The sequence below is a fragment of the Anas platyrhynchos genome, chromosome 2 (assembly GCF_047663525.1).
Source record: "Anas platyrhynchos isolate ZD024472 breed Pekin duck chromosome 2, IASCAAS_PekinDuck_T2T, whole genome shotgun sequence".
Taxonomy (NCBI): Eukaryota; Metazoa; Chordata; class Aves; order Anseriformes; family Anatidae; genus Anas; species Anas platyrhynchos.
Genome location: NC_092588.1, coordinates 114,535,704 through 114,555,537, shown reverse-complemented (window position 1 = coordinate 114,555,537; position 19,834 = coordinate 114,535,704). Strand labels below are relative to the sequence as shown.

Here is a 19,834-nt window from a genome sequence, read left to right as displayed (position 1 = left end):
TGATTGCGCTCCCGCTACGCAAATCACGGAGCGGCCCCGCCCGGCGTTGCCGCGGCAACCTCTGCCTGTCGAGTCCGTCAGGGAAACCCTTCCCCCCGCCGCGACTCCGCGTTCCGGCCTCCCCCTCCCTCGGTCCTTCTGCTACCGGCAGCGCCTCCCATGGCGTTTTTCCTTTCCCCCCACACCGCTCCGTGCCCCGGGGCTCCAGCAGAGCCCTCCCTCTGCCCGCTGTCCGCCGCGGGCTGCCCCGGCGCGGTGGGAACGCTCGCTGAGGCGGCGGGAGGCGGGGGGGGCAGGCAGCCGGGGGGGCACCGGCGGAAGCGCTGAGGGGCCCGACGTGGCGCGGGGATGGCGGAGCTGAGGCGGCTGCAGCAGCGGCTGCGGGAGCTGGAGGAGGAGCTGGCCCGGGAGAGGGGCGGCCGGGGGGCGCCCAGGCCACGCATCGAGGCCATGAGCGCCGAGGTGACGGATTCCAACCCCTACAGGTGCGGCCCCGGGGGTGAGGGGGGCCCTAGGGGGGTGCTGAGGGGGTGGGGGGGGTGGATGTGGGGTGGGCCTGGAGGGCTGTGGCAGCCTGAGCGGTTCTGGGGGGCTGGTTTCAGGAAAAAAACAGAAAAAAAAAGTTTTTCAGAAAGAAATTTTCACTGATCTGTTGACATATGGTTCGTTAAAGTGGAGGCTTTCCTCTTTTAAATGTGAGATTCGTTTCCTGATATAGTTACATACTCACTCTGACTTATTAATCTTACTCATACTGACAGAATAAGCATGTAATTTTCTTCAGGGTCAGCACTTAATTCCTTTTCCTAATAGGAAAGCTTCTACTCCCTCATTCAGACCCTATCCAGCTGGCAATCGCTACTGCAGTGAAAACAGCAGGCTTGAGTTTGCTGCATTGCCAGCTGTTTTGTTTTGTTTTTTAAGCAACAACTTTTAGATGTCCAAAGAGCAAAATTGTTATTAGAAAGAGCATCTTCTGCATAACATTGCTGTTTTTCTTTGTAGTCGCTTGATGGCACTGAAAAGAATGGGAATTGTCCAAGATTATGAGGTAGGTGTGTATCTGCATTAAAACAGCCCCATATTTTCTCCTCTCCCCACCCACCCTGGACCTGTGAGGATCGCCTTTGACGTGCTGATCCGTACCTTATTTCTTTCCGCAGAAAATCCGTACCTTTACAGTTGCGGTAGTAGGTGTTGGCGGAGTTGGCAGCGTGACTGCTGAAATGTTGACAAGGTGTGGCATTGGTAAGGTAATATAAGTTTTCTTCTTCTACCTCATTATAGCAGATGGACTAGTCTTCTTTATAAAGAGTTTGATTCAGTTTTCCTCAGTTGATTTTGCCCGAATAAATGTACTGTGAAGAAAACACTCAGGAAAAGCACTTGAGTAAAATTGCAAATGAAGAGTCTGCATTGTTCTTATGTTAGCAAAATTGATTTATTTGGGACTTGATCTTCTATCATGTGGACTGTTCTTGTTCAGATGCTTGTCTTCTCTGTGCTCAGATATGAATCCATCTATCTAATAACCATACTGGATTACTGCAACAGGAAGATAAAATGAGGAAAAAGGAGGAGGTAGCTCACGTAGAAGATTAAATCCTACATTATGAGAACAAGTTGATATTCAAGAAATTGTGCTGCAGTAGATGTCAGACATTTTTACCACAAAAATCAGTTCATGATGTGACAGAAGTAAAAATTTAGCAGACTTAATAATAATGTGTGTATAGATAACAAGAACCTACTGAGTCAACAGGCTTTCCTTTAAAAGGAGGAATTTGGGGAATGGTTTAGATGTTTGCATTTCCAGGCTGAACCTCACCATTTACTCTTGGAACTTAAGAAGTTTCTTAATACACAGGTGATGCAATTTTTGTATTGCAAAGTTTGTTCTCCCTTCCTCTGAAAGAGAATTTCCTGTAGATCAGCATCTTTTACTTAGGATGTTGGGCTATTGAATCAGAATTTATAAGAATCAACATACCTGTGTAATCCGTAGGTATTTTAAGTTAATTGCTTTTGAAGAACAAGTGAAAAAAACGACACATTTTTGCTAATGTCATAATGGCAAGTAGGAATGTGAGAGAGGTGTTAATGTCCGTGTTGATAGTCTGCTGAATATTTTTAGTTTAGATCAAATGAGCAAGTTCAAATTGCTGCTTTTTAAAAAACAAACAACAGCAGTTTTCGTGACTTCATAAATCATTTCCTGGTGACTGGCAGCTAGAATTCAGTCTTTCATGCTTACAGTATTGGTAACTTTTACATATGAAATGAGTTGAAATGGAGGGTGTCATTTATTTGAGTGTGTGTTGTTGTTGTTTTTATAACTTTCTGTTTAAAATGGTTTGCTATAGTGCTCTGTTTGCCAAGTATTTGGAGATTCACATGTTAATGCAATTTTTATTGTAGCTTCTTCTGTTTGATTATGACAAAGTGGAACTGGCAAACATGAACAGACTCTTCTTCCAACCTCATCAAGCTGGATTAAGTAAAGTGCAAGCAGCAGAGGATACCTTGAGGTATGACTTACAGAAATGGGTACGCAGTGCATTTATCTGGGATGCTGCTACAGAAAAATGTTAAACTCTTAATCACTTGCAAGGTAGCAAGCTCTAATTTAGACGTTTGAGTATAAAATGGCTGTGGGAATAGCTGATACTTTAAGGACATTTTTATCCTGCCCAGAGCCTTAACGTGAATCTACTTTCACATAGCTAATTTTACTGAGAAGTTTGATACAAACTATACTGCTTCAGGATCTTGGAGGGTGGGGTTGTTGTTTGGTTGCTTTAGTTTTCTTTTTTCTCATCATCAAATTGTGAACTTCTGACAAATCTGAGTGCATTTGTGCTCTTGGACTGGAAGCTTAAGACTGTAGCAGCACTCGTGAAGTTAGGGAGTGAAATGCAAATTATTGTCTTTATTGACATTGACTCATTTTGTTTCCTCTATTAGAAATATTAATCCTGATGTTCAGTTTGAAGTACATAACTACAACATCACAACACTGGACAACTTTGAACATTTCATGGATAGAATAAGGTAATAATTTTTCAACAAAAGCAAATGGCTAACTTCTGATACGTAGTTCTAAATACAGCATCACATTTTTATTTATTTTTCTTATTTAATAACTGCTAACTGAAAACCAGTGGGAAATACATATGTATGCAGACGCTTCTGCCTAGACCTTTTCTCCAGATGGCATTTATTTTTAATGTTCCATAGCTCTATTTTGTATTAATACCTCTTTGGACCTCTAACCAAAGCTGGCTTTTCCCATAGCAGAGAACAGATCAGGTCATACTTTGACTGCTCTGGGATATTTTCACTTATGCTTTTGCTGTGGATTAACCCAGCTGGCAGCTCAGCACCAAACGGCTGTTTGCTTAGTCCACACCCCTCCTCTGCCCCCAGTGGGATGGGGGAGACAATCAGAGGTGGGGGAAAAAGTAAAAGCTTGTGGGTTGAGATAAAGACAGTTTAGTAGGACAGGAAGAGAAATAATATTAATGTGTACAAAGCAAGTGATGCTCCTCATCACCCGCTGACCAATGCCCACTCTGTCCCCAAGCAGTTCTTCCTCCCCCCCACCCTGGCCAGCCAGCCCATGTTAATTGCTGAACACGACCCCATAGGGTATGGGACATGGCTCTGGCCAGTTTGGGCCAGCTGTCCTGGCTGCGTCCCCTCCCAGCTCCTGGTGCACCCGCAGCCGCCTGGCTGGCAGGGTGATGTGGGCAGCTGGAACGGCCTTGGCTCTGTGTAAGCAGCGCTCTGCGACAACTAAAAGAGCGGTGTGTTGTCAGCATCACTCTTGTCCGAAATCAAGAAGCCAGCACCGTAGCAGCTGCTGGGAAGACAATGAACTCTGTCCCAGCTGAAAGCAGGACAGCCTCGTGCACCTCCCAGTGTTCTTCTACCATCTCCTCAAAAGCAGCCTGGAGTGCACGTTTTACGGAATGCCACTTCTGACAACAACGAAGTTCATGCCGTGACCTTCCGACGGGCTGAGCCCTGCAGGGATGCTCCTGGCCTGTGAATGCGGAGAGTTGGCAAGTGGGAGTTGGTAGGATGCTGTGATACCCAAGGGCACGGAGGCTTTCTTTGCTGAAAAGTTCTCGTTATTACACATGGCCACAACCACCCACTAGGCAATATTCTGTGATTCAAGGCAAGTGTGGAGAGAGGTGTCGGGCTAATTAAGAAAAGCCATCTAGGAACAGACCGAACCCAGGAGTGGGCCCCAAGAAATCAAGAACAAAGTGTCACTGCAAAGACATGAGACTCCCATCACAGAGATTGGAGTCAGCCGGGCATCCCCAGCACAGGTTCACTGGATTAAGGATGTCATGTAGGCAAGAACAATTTGTGCAGCACAAGAAGTTCTGAGGGGGAGAGGCGCTCCATTTAGGGTCAAGAAGGAGTCCTTTTTCTATTAAGAGAGACAGAAGAGAGCAGAGGACACCACCTCCTTAGAGCAGCCAAAAGCTGCTGCTTATTTCTGTGTTTCACCTGAGACGAGTGATAGACACCGATGCTTCCTAGTCTCTGGGAACGGCGCCTTTCCCAGAGCCGTTCCTCCTTCTCAGACAGCCCATTGCTCTTGTAGTTCCCTGCTTTTGCCCTTGGTGGTGGCACCTGGAGACAGTCTCTGGTCCTCAGGTACCCTTAGGCTGCACTTGCAGGAGGCCAGCAGCACCTTCCAGGGATGCTGCAGGTTGCCAGGCCCGCTTCCGCAGCTGGCAGGCATTCTCTGCTGCCAGGCTTTTAGGAGACTTGGGCTGTCAGCCTTTTTTGCAGTTGGGCTACGTCACCATGCGTCTGCTCCCGTTCCCAACACCTTTGCACTCCCATGTTGACTTCCCATCCCCCAAATGACTTCTCACCCCTAAGTCTCACTCACGGACCCGCCACCCACAGCCATTCCCCATCAGGAGCAGACACCCCCAAACCGATTCATGGCGGGGACAGCAGGGGAGGGCTGTGTCCAGCCCCCTTCCCCCCTCTCAACCCCCCTCCTGCTGAGCGATGCGGGAAGAAGTGCAGGCAGAGGCTTTGCAGGGTGGAAGAGTGGTAATTTATTCTTCCTGGGGGAATCGTGGCTGCCACCCCCAGCCCATCCCCAGGTGAGGCCCGGCCGCCTGCTCAGGCGGGGGGCCCGTCCTGCCGGCCCGCGTGGTCCCCGCTTCCCGGCTCCTCCTGCCGCACCCTGTGCAGCCAGGATGTGTCCCCGACTTCGGCGTCCTGCGGGGAGCTTGGCAGTCTGCGCCCGACCTGCCCCGCGTGCCAGGAGAAGCTTCTCTCCAGTCTGCGCCCCGTGGAGGGGCTGCGCGCCCTGCGCCGGGGCGAGACGCTGCGGGAGCGGTAGTTGGAGGGGCTCCTCCCCCGCTGCCCCCTCTGCTGCTGCTGCTGCTGCCGCCGCCCCAGCCGCTCATTCCGCTGGAACCTTCCGCGGGGTCTTCGGGCCAGGCGCACCACTGCTACGATGGGCCCGCGGCACATCGGGCAGGTGTCCCTTCCCTCTGCCCAGAGGTGGATGCACTCCAGGCAAAAGGAGTGCCTGCAGGGGTCCACACGAGCTGCGCTGGCAAGCGGGCCCAGGCAGATGGGGCACTCCTCGGGCTGCTCCTGCCGCCAGCTCATGGTTCCTGCAGCTGCCGCAAGGTGCAGATGGTCGTCCTGTGGGGGAGGCTGCCCTGCTGCCGGGCGCTCAGCAGCAGCCCAGGGTCTTCAGCACCTCGATGTCTCGCGGATCACCGGCAGGAACTTGACGCCTCACGTGCCACCAGGAGGACTACTGCAGAGAGAAGCAGGAAGAAAATGTTGTATCAGCAAGCAGACATTCGCTTTCTAGGTTCTACCACGTTGTCTAGAGTGCTGTAGCTGTCAGCAGTCTGTGCATGGATTGCAAACACAGACTAGGCTTAGGCCAGATGAGGTACATGGATGTCTGTAGGTGTGAGAGCATTACCGAAGGCCCTTGATGGCTCGCGTGCAACAACAATGGCTTCGCGTATGCCTATAGCACTAGCTCCGCCTCTCTCTCTCCTTCCAGCCGTGGAGACTCGAGCTCTCGCCTACCACCAGCCGGACTGGCCGCAGGCGCCCCGCGCAGGGCATTTATAGGCAGCCCCCTTCTGTGAGGCCAGAGGGGACATCACAAAGGTTTCGGGGTACCCCTGATGGCAGCACTGACTTGATGGGAGTCTCAGGTATTTCAAGTGACACTTTATTCTTGGTACCTCAGTGCCCTCTCCTTGGCCCAGTCCTGGATTCTACCTCTTCCGAGATGGCTTTTCTTAATTAGCCTGATACCGCTCTCCGCTTGGCACCTGTCAGCGTGGAGCAGCCATCTCAAGTCTCACAACGTTCAGGTGACCTCTGTCAGTGCTGCCCTCAGGGACACCCCAGACCCTGCTGATGTCACCTCTGGCCTCACAGAAGGGGGCTGCCTATAAATGCCCTGCGCCAGGCGCCTGCGGCCAGTCCGGCTGGTGGTAGGCGAGAGCTCGAGTCTCCACGGCTGGAAGGAGATAGACAGGCGGAGCTGGTGCTAGAGGCATTCGCAAAGCCAATCTTTTTGTACGCAAGCCATCATCAAGGGCCTCCGGTAATGTTCTCCAATCCACAGACATCCATGTACCTCATCTGGCCTCAGCGTAGTCTTGCCAAGTATAACCGATCATAAGCATATTTGCTGCTCTAACAGCCATGTTTGCAATCCATACACAGAACAGTTACTGCTACAGCACTCTAGACAACTTGGTTGAACCTAGAAAGCGAATGTCTGCTTGCTGATACAACATTTTCTTCCTGCTTCTCTCTGCAGTTGTCCTCCTGGTGGCACGTGAGGCATCAAGTTCCTGCCAGCGACCCGCGAGACATCGAGGTGCTGAAGACCCTGGGCTGCTGCTGAGCGCCCGGCAGCAGGGCAGCCTCCCCCACAGGACGACCATCTGCACCTTGCGGCAGCTGCAGGAACCATGAGCTGGCGGCAGGAGCAGCCCGAGGAGTGCCCCATCTGCCTGGGCCCGCTTGCCAGCGCAGCTCGCGTGGACCCCTGCAGGCACTCCTTTTGCCTGGAGTGCATCCACCTCTGGGCAGAGGGAAGGGACACCTGCCCGATGTGCCGCGGGCCCATCGTAGCAGTGGTGCGCCTGGCCCGAAGACCCCGTGGAAGGTTCCAACGGAATGAGCGGCTGGGGCGGCGGCAGCAGCAGCAGCAGCAGCAGAGGGGGCAGCGGGGGAGGAGCCCCTCCAACTACCGCTCCCGCAGCGTCTCGCCCCGGCGCAGGGCGCGCAGCCCCTCCACGGGGCGCAGACTGGAGAGAAGCTTCTCCTGGCACGCGGGGCAGGTCGGGCGCAGACTGCCAAGCTCCCCGCAGGACGCCGAAGTCGGGGACACATCCTGGCTGCACAGGGTGCGGCAGGAGGAGCCGGGAAGCGGGGACCACGCGGGCCGGCAGGACGGGCCCCCCGCCTGAGCAGGCGGCCGGGCCTCGCCTGGGGATGGGCTGGGGGTGGCAGCCACGATTCCCCCAGGAAGAATAAATTACCACTCTTCCACCCTGCAAAGCCTCTGCCTGCACTTCTTCCCGCATCGCTCGGCAGGAGGGGGGTTGAGGGGGGGGAAGGGGGCTGGACACAGCCCTCCCCTGCTGTCCCCGCCATGAATTGGTTTGGGGGTGTCTGCTCCTGATGGGGAGCGGCTGTGGGTGGCGGGTCCGTGAGTGAGACTTAGGGGTGAGAAGTCATTTGGGGGATGGGAAGTCAACATGGGAGTGCAAAGGTGTTGGGAACGGGAGCAGCCCAAAAGTTTAAATTGCTCGGTTGTTGTATCGGCCTCACGTGGTAAGAAGATTCAGCTCTATGCACAAAATCCAGGCTGAAGAAGGAACATGGTGCCCAAAGTAGAACTTAATTAAGTTAGCTGAGTTTTTCAAAGACTGAAAGTGCTGAAGCAGTTAAACAATGACTGTACTGGGTCTGGCCGGAATGTTAACTTTCCCGGCAGCAGCCCATACAGTGCCGTACTCTGTACTTGTAGCTGGAACAGCAGTGTTATCACACCAGTGTTGTGTCTACTGCTAAGCAGCAGTGGCACAGCATTGGGCCTTTCTCTAACCCTCCTAGGGGGTGGGCAAAAAGTGAGGAGAGAAACATCACTAGGGCAGCTGACCTAAACCAATCAAAGGGATATTCCATACCATGTGATGTCACACTCAGCAATAAAAGGTGGAAACAGGAAGAAGAGGGGAGGGGTGGGCACTCGTTGAGAAGACGTCGGTCCTCCTCTCGAATACTGGCTGCGTGCGTTGAGGCCCTGCTTCAAGGACGTGGTCAAACATCGCTCATGAGTGGGAAGTAGAGAGTAATTTCTTTCCTCTGCACTTCCATATAGCTTTCATTTATTTTGTTTGTTTGTTTTCCTCCCTTCTTTTTATTTTCCCTTTTCCCCTCCCTTTTCCCCTCCCTTTTCCCCTTTCCCTTTTTATTTCCCCTTAGTTAAATTGTTTAGTTCATGGTAGTCTTTATTTAATTATTATAATTATTTCCCTTTAATTAAATTATCCTTATCTCAACCCATGAGTTGTTCTTTGCTTTACTTCTCCCCCTCCTCATCTAAAGGAGGGGGAGTGAGAGAGCGGTTGTGGGGTTTAGCTGCCCAGCACGGTAAAACCCCCACAATGACTGAGCATGCGCAAAACAGAAAGAAGTACAAGATGAAGAAGACGATGAGCCTTCATCAGAAAGCCCCGAAGTGCAACCACCAGAGGTTACCTGACCTGCAACAGCAGGAGGGACAATATGATAATTAGTTCTGAGAAACCATTAGCATAAATCCTGCCTTTTCTTGTGAACTGTATAAATATGGATATCCCCATACCATAAATAAGTACTCCTTGTCTTGCTTAGCTGTACGTGTTGGGTGGAATTATCCCCCACATACCCAGCGTTCTTCATAAAGAATACCTACTTCCTAATTCTCCCAAAGGAGTCTTGGAAAGTGACACCGCTTTTTGCGTTCCACCATTGATGAGGACGCATCAAGAAACTGAGGAACAACTTTCCACCTGGGAAGGTGGAAATTGGCCAGGGACAGTGGGAATATGCATGAGAAACCTAGGATTGTTTAGAGAAAACCAGGAGCACCGCAACCTCTTGGCTGTCTCAGGTGGAAGATAGAATTGAGCAGTACCTCACTTGTTACATGGTGGCATCCTACGCCATCTTCTGTGTCAGTGGTATAAAAGGGCCCTGTTTTTTACCCAGAAGGAAGCTCCCAGAAGGGCTGGGGATGGAAGGGACCTCTGGAGGTCATCTGCTCCAACCCCCTGCTGAAGCAGGGCCACCTAGAGCTGTCCGGCCGCTGGGCACCGCTGACAAGAGCCTGGCTCCGTCTTCTTTGCATCCTCCCTTTGGGGATGTCTAGACACTGCTACGATCCCGCCGAGCCTTCTCTCCTCCAGGATGAATGCACGGTGACGCACAATGCAATTGCTCACTGCCCACTGAGTGATGATGCCCAGACAGACCCCGCGCGGCAGTAGCCACACTCTGGCCAACCCGCTCAGTCCCAGTCTTCAGCACGACCCCATAGGGTATGGGACATGGCTCTGGCCAGTTTGGGCCAGCTGTCCTGGCTGCGTCCCCTCCCAGCTCCTGGTGCACCCGCAGCCTCCTGGCTGGCAGGGCGGTGTGGGCAGCTGGAACGGCCTTGGCTCTGTGTAAGCAGTGCTCTGCGACAACTAAAAGAGCGGTATGTTGTCAGCATCACCCTCTTCCGAAATCAAGAAGCCAGTTCCATACCCGCTCTTATGAGGAAAATTAATCCTCTCCGAGACAAATCCAGGACAATTTTATATTAAGAAGAAAGAAAATACGTCTTAGGGAATCTCATAGATAAATTCTGAAATAACTAAATTTCTGTTGCAGACAGAAATTTGTTCTACAAAGATGCAAATTTCCTAATATTTTTTACTATGGGTGTACACTATATAAACATTATATTAATCTAAAATGCCCTTGTATTTGCATGTAAATCCCAGCCTCAGTTTACAGCTATTTCTGCTGTAGATCTAAGGTGCTAATTTTATCCTGGTTTGATTGCATGCGTTTTGTTCAAAGGGTAACTAGCTAAACTGCTGTATTGAACTTCAGAGGGCAGACTTTGACCTATTCAGGTAACTTATTGCAGGGCTCCCTTGGGAGTCATTCCCGAAGGGCAAACGAGTCCAGGAAACCTGGACGCTCCTCAGGACAGAAATCTTAAAGGCTCAGGAGCAGGCTGTTCCTGAGTCCTGTCAGGTGAGCTAGAGAGAAAGAAGACCAGTGTGGATGAACCAGGAACTTCTGTTGAGACTCCAGAAGAGAGTCTACGTCCTCTGGAAGATTGGGCAGGCTACTTGGGGCAACTACAAGGAAGTTGCTACGATATGCAGAGAGGAAATTAGAAAGTCAAAAGCCCAGCTTGAACTCAGATTGTCCGCTGCAGTAAAAAAGAACAAGAAATCATTTTATAAATATATTAACGGCAAGAGAAGAACCAAAGAGAATTTTTATCCTTTACTTGATGAAGCAGGGAATGTGATCACTGAGGATAAGGCTGAGGTTCTCAACACCTTCTTTACACCTGTCTTTAATAGTTGGATCTGTTATCTTCAGGGTACTTTACTGCCTGACCTGGATGTCCCCTGTGATTGAGGTAGAGAATCACGCCCTGCGATACAGGATGCATTTAGAGACCTGCTCCTCCACCTGGAGTGTCACAAGTCCATGGGACCAGACAGGCTCCACCCTAGGGTGCTAAGGGAGTTGGTGGAGGTGATTGCCAAGCCATTTTCCACCATCTAGCAGTGTTCCTGGTTGTCTGGACAGGTCCCAGAGGATTGGAGCTTGCTCATGTGACTCCCATCTACAAGAAGGGTCGTAAGGAGGACCCAGGGAACTACAGGCTTGTCAGCCTGACCTCGGTTCCAGGGAAAGTGATGGAGAAAGTCATCTTGGGTGAGATCACGCAGCATGCATGTGGCATCCAGGGGATCAGGCCCAGCCATCTGGGGTTCACAAAAGGCAGGTCGTGCTTGTCCAACCTCATCTGCTGTAATCGTGTGACCAGACTGGTAGATGAGGGAAAGGCTGTTGTAGTCTACTTAGACTTCAGCAAAGCCTTTGACATGGTCTCCCACAGTATTCTCCTGGGGAAACTGGCTGCCTGTGGCCTGGACAGGTACACTCTTCTTGGGTAAAGAACTGGCTGGAGGGACGTGCCCAGCGGCTAGTGGTTAATGGAGTTAAGTCCAGCTGGCCTCCCGTTACAAGTGATGTCCCCCAGGGCTCGGTACTGGGGCCTCTCTTGTTTAATATCTTTATTGATGACCTGGATGAGAGGATTGAGCGTATCCTCAGTAAGTTTGTAGATGACACCAAATTGGGAGGTAGTGTCAATCTGCCTGAGGGTAGGGTGGCCTTTCAGAGAGATCTGGAGAGGCTGGATTGCTGGGCTGAAGCTAATGGGTTGAGGTTTAATTATGCCAAGGGCTGGCTCAAGCATTTTGGCCACAATGACCCCATGCAGTGCTACAGGATTGGGGCAGAGTGGCTAGAAGACTGTGAATAGGAAAGGGACCTGGGAGTGTTGATTGATGGTTGGCTGAACACGATCCAGCAGTGTGCCCAGGTGGCCAAGAAGGTCAGCGGCATCCTGGCTTGTATCAGGAATAGTGTAGCCAGCAGGAGCAGGGAGGTGATCGTGTCCCTGTACTCTGCTCTGGTGAGGCCGCACGTCGAGTGCTGTGTTCAGCTTTGGGCCTCTCACTACCAGAAGGACATTGAGGTCCTGGAGCGTGTCCAGAGAAGGGCTACGAAGCTGGTGAAAGGCCTGGAGCACAAGTCCTGTGAGGAGCAGCTGAGGGAACTGGGGTTGTTTAGTCTGGAGAAGAGGAGGCTCAGGGGAGACCTCATTACTCTCTACAACTACCTGCAGGGAAGTTGTGAGGAGGGAGTCAGCCTCTTCTCTCAGATAACTAATGATAAGACTCAAGGAAATGGCCACAAGTTGCGCCTGGGGAGATTTAGATTAGATAACAGGGAAAAAAAATTCTCTCAAAGAGTGGTCAGGCACTGGAACAGCCTGCCCAGGGAGGTGGTGGAGTCACCATCCCTCAAGGTGTTCAAGAAATGCCTGGACAAGGTGCTACAAGATATGATTTAGTAGCTTAGTGGGTAGTATTGGTGATGGGAGGATGGTTGGACTAGATGATCTTTGTAGGTCCTTTGCAACCTTGTGTTTCTATGATGCTGTGTTCTAAATATACTTCCCATGTGCTTCTGTACTTTAAAGAAAGATGTTGATTGCTGTGTTAGTGTTACGTTCTGCCAGCAATTTCATGCAAACTTCTGATACCTATTGCAGTAACGGTGCGTTAGAGGAAGGGAAGCCTGTCGATCTTGTTCTAAGCTGTGTGGACAACTTTGAAGCTCGCATGGCAATTAACACGGTAAGACCATCTAAGATAGGAGCTTATGGAGATCAATTTTCCTCTTCTAAATATTGTTAGGAATTGTGGGGACCACAGAAAAGACAGGAGCCTATCAAGAGTCTTCTAAAAAAAAGTTTTTCCTTGATTTAAGGAAACAGAATTCAATCTTTTATCTAGTCCTTGTAAGACAGGTTTTATGTTTGTAAATATAAATGTAGTCGTGTAAGTTACCAGCATCTTGTAGCTAGAAAAACGATTGTGTTTTAAGTTCTCTGTATTTCTAAATCATCTTACACAAAAGCATTATCAAATCCTGCTACGTTAAATCGAACAAAATTTTTAATACTGTGTATAGCTAATTGTATAATTTATATGACCTTTTTGTATACTGAAAATGTTTTAAGGCTGTGTACCTAATCATACTGTTTTTCTTTACAGCTGCAGTCAATGCAGGGTGTATGCCAAATGCATGTTTTCTGTTATCCTTCAGCTAACTTAATATGCCAATTGTGTGCACTGAACATACACAGATAGGCTGGATCTGGGCCTCTAAAAGCATGCCATTATAAGTAGTTTTTGCTATTAGGTTCTCTAGTGTGGGTAACTAGATCTCTAATGCCTGTATTTGTTCAAAACTCTCAGGTCCCCAGGAAATTACTAAGGCCTAGCTTCATGAAAACAAATTTAATTTGTCGTTTCACTCTTGATAAACAATTTCTGTTCTACCTTTTCATCTTCTTTCCAATCGTAGACTTTCTGTCTTAAGCCAAGAAGGTCAATGTGTTTAATCATTCTCAATTTATTTCTTATTTTATTAGTTATACTTCTACAGTGCTGATTGATGTGTGTATCTTTGTGTTTATAAGGCCTGCAATGAACTTGGACAAATCTGGATGGAATCTGGAGTGAGTGAAAATGCGGTGTCAGGACACATACAGCTTATCATACCTGGTGAATCAGCTTGTTTTGCGGTATGTGCAGCTCAGCTGAATTGCTGGTTTGTCTTTCTTTTAAAGCAGGACGTTTTGTTTAAACTGAATTTCTTGATTTCCTTTCAGTGTGCTCCTCCGCTTGTAGTTGCTGCAAATATTGATGAGAAAACGTTAAAACGAGAAGGAGTTTGTGCAGCTAGTCTTCCTACAACTATGGGTGTTGTGGCAGGAATTCTCGTACAAAATGTTCTCAAGTAAGTGTCTGGGTTGGTCCTATGCAATGCACAGCACCAGAAGAGAGAGAAACCTGAAGGAACCTTTCACAGTGACGGGTCTGGTTCTTTTAATGTACTTGTGGCTTATTTGCTTATTTCCTAAAGGTATTAGTATCATCAGACACAGCTGATGCATATAGTGTTTGAATCATTTTTTGTAAGTGCTGTTTTTAGTAGAACTCTTCAGGGGCAAGGAAAAGTCTTTAGAGTTTTCCTACGATTTTTTCTTGCTCTGTGTACACACACACTTTTTTATTTATTTTCCTTATTTTGGTATTTAAACAAGCTTCAATTTAACATTGTTGAGCAGCTGTAAACAAAAATGTTAGAGAACTAACTACAATCTTTGACATTCTTACATGGATGAAGAAGAAATAATTTATCATGCAATATTCATATCCTAGAAATGAGGTGAATTTAAAAGGTACTGTCACTTGACTACAGCTACTAAAAACTGCAGGTATCAGCAGAGAAAATTTTTGACTTCACACTTGTTTTCAAAATGATGCACCATCTTTCCCCAGCATCTTTTTAGCAAAACTTGCCAACTTTGTTCAGCATAATAAGCTTTTTTTGGGTTTTCTTCAATTGCCTGTTTAAACTTCAAAAATAACTGTATGCGGTATTATCATTTAAGCTTTTAATCATATTTATGCTTCGAGAATAAGATCTTACTTAGACAAGCCTTAGCTTGCTTTTATCAGTTGTTCAGAAAATTCATATCTATGAACAAAGAAGTTCCATTTTTCAGCTGTGCAGCAAGAGGCATTACATAAAATTGCACCCCAGCAGATGTTTTTCTGTAATGAAGAATGCAAACGTTGCAGCTTAATTTAAATCTTTATTTTCATTGCAAATATGACCCTGTAAAGACAATTAAACAGGTTCTGATCGGTTAAAAATTCTGCCTCTGAAATACAGGGCACCTGAGTGTTGCAAGCAATGAATTAAGGCACAGGAGAAAGCTGCTTACATACTGCTCTAGACATATTTATTTCTGAGACACTGGGTCACACACACACAAGAGGACCATAAGTTGATGAAGTTATACTGTTGTCAGGTGACTACGCCTTATTTTAAGACAACTATAGTGATTTTTTACAACTCCGCTGGTCACAGGTATGTAAGTGTATTCTAAAAGTTCTTTGTTACATTTGTACCTGTGTGTAAGGACCGGGTTTCTCTATTTGTGTTTCTAGGTATCTTTTAAATTTTGGTACTGTGAGTTATTATCTTGGTTACAATGCGATGCAGGATTTCTTTCCAACTATGGCGATGAAGCCAAACCCACAATGCAGTGACCAAAATTGCAGGAAACAGCAGGAAATTTATAAGGTAAAATTATTTTTTTTTCCTTTCTTACACTCTTAAGAACAAAGCAAGCTACGGATCTGTAGTAAAAGAAGACCTTCAGCATTGCTCCAAATTTTCAGCAGCCTTGTCTGCAGATGATTGCATGCTTTTTACAAACATAGTACTTCAAGATGTTTCCTTTAAGATAACTAACATCTTTGTTCAGTGGATTGAGTGCACCCTCAGCAAGTTTGCTGATGACATCAAGCTGTGTGGTGTGGTTGACATGCAGGAGGGAAGGGCTGCCATCCAGAGGGACCTGGACAGGCTTGAGAGGTGGCCCTGTGCGAGCCTCATGAGGTTCAACAAGGCCAAGTGCAAGGTCCTGCACCTGGGCCAGGGGTTGGAAGTAGATCTTTAAGGTGCTTTCCAACCTGAACTATTTGATGATTCTATTAACATTTAAAAAGGTAGACATAAAAATTTGCATACAGTTATATCGTTTTGTTTGTTTGTTTGTTTTTCCCCTGTAATAATATGACTGCCAGAAAGGTTGAGCAATATTGTTGAGTGTTAATGGTCTTTTTTAATTTGCAGGCATTTTGTCTTTTTATGCCTAACAAACTTCTAAATGGTGACTACATATGTCATTCAAACCTAATATTTATACTTTTTAATATTTTGGTTTGATCCATCCTGTTGTTAAAAATCAGACTGCTACATATACTATGTGTCTTTTTTTTTTTTCCTTCAGAAAAAGGTAGCTGCACAACCAAAGCAAGAAGTGACTGAGCAGGAAGAAGAAATAGTGCATGAAGACAATGACTGGGGTAGGTACTCAGATGGAGACTAACTGAAGCTTGGTATTGGGAACACCATTTAAATTCTTTCTTTTGGGTTAACACACTGTAGACCTCTCATACATCCTATTTTTGGAAGTTACATTGTTTAATTACTGCTAACTTTTTTCACAGCTTTGGACAGTAATGCTAAAACAAATTGATCTAGTTTTAATATGATTAGCAAGTTTTAGGTTCAACTATTTAACAATGTTTGAATAAAATATTTAGCTACTCTTATCTGTAAGTTAGGTGTATGGAAGTGTTTTATATATCATAAAGGGAAAATGTAGCATTGATAATGGGAATTAAGTAGTTGAAATCAAAGGTCTTTACATTTTATTTCTATTTCAAAAAAGTTGCTGCAGTTTTTTTCTTGTTATAACGTGGTGATTATTAAAGAACTCTGCTAATAAAATTTTCAATTCCAAAGGGATCGAATTAGTATCAGAAATTTCAGAAGATGAGCTGAAGGCTGCGTCTGGTCCGGTACCTGATCTTCCTGAGGGAATTACTGTAGCATATACTATACCAAACAAGGTAATATATTTATTATTTACAAACACGCTACTTTTATTAATAAGTCTTACACATTAAACTTATGAGACTGGCTGCTGTGGTTATCCGTCAAACCTTAAAATAAAGATTAATAAAATAAACTTTAACGCCAGTAAAACTGAACCTCAGCACATCCAACTGGTGTCTTCTGTGGTCCAGTTCTGTGTTTCTGTGAAATGTATCACTTCAAACATAGATGTTAGTGTCAGTGTGGTTTTGAGGTGTCAGGAGTGAATTTGGGGGGGGGGAGGGGAAGGAGGAGGAGCAGGAAGGCAAGGAAATACAAATTTCTCAGTTAATATTTTGACAACTAGTACTTCAAGATATTTACCTTTTTTTAAGTATGTGTAGTCAAAGGGTAGTTAGTACACCTGGGGAACACAGAATCTCTCCAGAACATTCAAATTTCCAGTCAGAATAGAGTTTCCAATTTGTAGACCAGTTTGCTGTAAATCAGTTGAGTGCTATAATTTGAGTGCTTGGTTTTGAGGAAGCATGGCATACCTGCAATAAAGCTTACTTTACATATGGAGGTTATTTTGTGTGCTACTTCTGTTGCTGACCTCTTTTTCCTCTTACTACTAGGAAGAGAATCCAGTAGCTGAAGAAACAGTGGCTGAATCTGAAGAAAGCCTGGAAGAACTCATGGCCAAAATGCGAAACCTGTAGCAAAACAAATACTAACCACAAATTTGGGAGTTTGGATTGACATCAAATCTTGAGTGGACTTTTTTTTTTTTTCTCCTCCAATGAAGCTTATCTTTACATATCTGATTAAATGGAACTGTTACAGAGGTGGGAAGCAGACAGACCTAACCTTGTTTATGTTCTGTTGTATATTCTCATCTTTAAGCTACTGTAAGTTTTAGTTTCTCAGCATTGCTGAGTGCAGGTAATCAATGCAAATTTAGAGAGGGATAAATTAATAAAAGTATGCATAGCATGTTATATGCAGAATCAGGTTATAAAAACACATAGTTTAGGACACGTGAAAGATGAAATCTGCTGGCTGGAGTGGATAGAGTAGGTCGAGAGCAGCTGACAGTGCCTCACTCATACTGCTGTTTGTTTTTCCATGCATTTGTATTAGTCGTTCACGGGACTTTAACAGAGCCTTTGCATGGATTGTGCTGGGGGTATGTTTAGTGAGTAAATGGACCTTTTCAGCCTTTTCATCAGCCTTAACTTATACAAATTTCCCTGGTTTTGTCACTTCTTACTACTGCTTGTTCATTGTTAGCTGCCTGTATGTGATAATACTTTCAGTATATTGCAACCTAAGTCTTGTTGGTAGATGGTCATGCTGGTAGACTAGATATACTTCAGCTGGCAGATGTTTTTCATGGCAAAATAGGTAAGAATTCCAAGTAACACTGGAATGCACAAGAGACTTTCTCTGTGAAAATCAAAATTTCTGGGGTTTTGTTGGTTTCTAAAAGATTAGTTTGATCTACCTCCATATGGGGGTATATTTAAATCTGAGTTTACATAGGAAAGCTTCTGAAATTAGATGCTCTAAACATTTAGTGTTGCAGATGTCTAAGTTGAGTTGCTGATTTACTGTATTTGTCTTGTAAATAATGTTAATATGGTAGTATTAACTTTTAAATTATCCTGTGTTAAACTGACCTGTAAATGTACAGTATGTAGTGCCAGTATCCTACAGACCTGGAAATACCAACTTCAAATATTTTAACTGTTCTGGGTGTCTGATCCAGAACATCATCACTGTTTAGATGTAATTTAGAATGTAGGTTTTAGCATCTGCAATGTGATACAAGTCTTTATAATTTGTGCTGTTCAAAAACCTTTTTACAGCATGGTGCAGCTAACACAGAACTAGCTGATACATGTTAGTAGCCTTATCCAACCAACATAAAAAAGGGTAATATTTTGGAGGTGCTTCTGTTTCTTAGGGTAGCTTGAATTAATACTTAAAAATTTATTTCTGATTTCTAAGCAACCGTAACAGGCTTCAAGACGCATTTCCTCCATAGCTAGCGCTAGATTATATTATTTAAACAAAAATCATCTTTGAAGTTGGTGAAGGTTTTTTTCTTGTTCTGTAAAATGGAAGGTGTTTTGTGGATTGATTTCAGTTTTGGAGAAAACATGTAAAAAATGAATTGTATCAAGGAAAGGGAAACAAAACGAGATCGTTAAAAAGGTACATACTTGAATCAGTGTCACTAAGTCTACGTTAGTGTGATCTAAGTGTCAATTTAAGCGTTACATTTCTTTGTGAGAAACTACCTTTCTGTTGGGAACAGTCAAAGTGAGGCATATGTTTGATGCTGAAGATTGAGGCAACCAAATGGTTGACTCATTTCTACATCAGCTTAGTTAAACTAGACTCAACTAATTGACAGCTTTATAAGAAGCAACTGTTTACCATTTTACTTCATGTACAGTTTCATGACCAAATTAATACATTTTCATATGTACAGAATACACAAAATGGTTTTTATGTTAACTTCAGGTATTCAACTTGCATATATGAGAAAGATCTGAAGTAGAAAATACTGTGAGAAGACTGTATGTGTCAATAGTTAGAAGTATTTAGAAATAACATCAGAGCAAACAACAAAAAAAGCAGCTTTAACAATCTTTTTCCAATTAAAAAGATATTTACAACTATAATCTGTTCTACCCATAAAATCTAATGGACAATTTATGACTTTTGTTATGAACTAAGAAATCAGGCATATTGCACTGTTTTTCTCCAGCTTTGTTTTTTGGCAATCTTGTAAACAAAGCTCTGATTTTTTACAGTGTATCATGAATGTTACTGAGATGATATGTATGATTAAAACGCTATTGAAATTGAAGACTTTCTGCTTTGAGGTGTTCAAGTATTAAATAAATTGCAAAATTTGGCTTATACCAGATCTACACATCTCTTGTTTTTTTGAAGTCTGTGAGGTCAACTACAAATACATGAACAATGGTCTTAGAGTGCCATGACCATAGCCACATCAGCTTATGGCCAACACACAGCCTAGAAGACGCTCCATTATTAATTGCAGTCCTATTGTACTTACTATTAAACTTTTTCTTTGAGCTGATAGGGAAAGCAGATTGTTTCCTCACTGTCTTTGCTAAACTGACTGTGGATGGTCAGGATCTGCTACATATACAAACTGATTTTTCTTCCAAAAAGTAGATCTGTGACTGATGGAAAAAAATGGAGAAAAGTCACTTAAAGGGAAGAATGGTAATTATTCAGAATTGGAAATCATTAAGTGGGGAAGGTCTAGAAAGCAGTTTATTTAAACTAGAAATGTTAAGGAAAACAGAGCAAGATTTTATTATACATGTTAGAACAGAGCTGATAGGCTAGCTCAAACATCTGCAAATTCATAATACTGGCTTTAGAGAAAGGTATTATCACATCGGAGTATTTAAATTGATTCATACCACATTAGAGCAGACTTCAAATTGCT

General features: G+C 45.3%; 1 protein-coding gene and 1 long non-coding RNA gene across 3 annotated transcripts; both read left to right on the top strand.

Annotated features, from left to right (window-relative positions):
• Positions 1-290: 290 nt before the first annotated feature.
• Positions 291-19,279, top strand: UBA5 (ubiquitin like modifier activating enzyme 5). 2 transcript variants are annotated; one of them, XM_038174293.2, is made up of 12 exons: positions 291-485; positions 1,006-1,051; positions 1,164-1,253; positions 2,419-2,528; positions 2,965-3,051; positions 12,428-12,512; positions 13,361-13,465; positions 13,553-13,680; positions 14,901-15,036; positions 15,749-15,824; positions 16,267-16,373; positions 16,977-19,279. In XM_038174293.2, the coding sequence occupies exons 1-12, from the start codon at positions 349-351 to the stop codon at positions 17,058-17,060; spliced, it is 1,191 nt and encodes a 396-aa protein (XP_038030221.1). In that variant the 5' UTR covers positions 291-348; the 3' UTR covers positions 17,061-19,279. The 2 variants fall into 2 exon arrangements, with proteins under 2 accessions (XP_038030221.1, XP_038030222.1); XM_038174294.2 differs by lacking the exon at positions 291-485 and having other exon boundaries at positions 1,004-1,051; positions 1,164-1,248.
• LOC140001570 (uncharacterized) lies at positions 5,833-7,537 on the top strand. The gene is made up of 3 exons (XR_011806907.1): positions 5,833-5,950; positions 6,068-6,622; positions 6,842-7,537. It is a non-coding gene; the product is annotated as an uncharacterized lncRNA (long non-coding RNA).
• Positions 19,280-19,834: the final 555 nt, after the last annotated feature.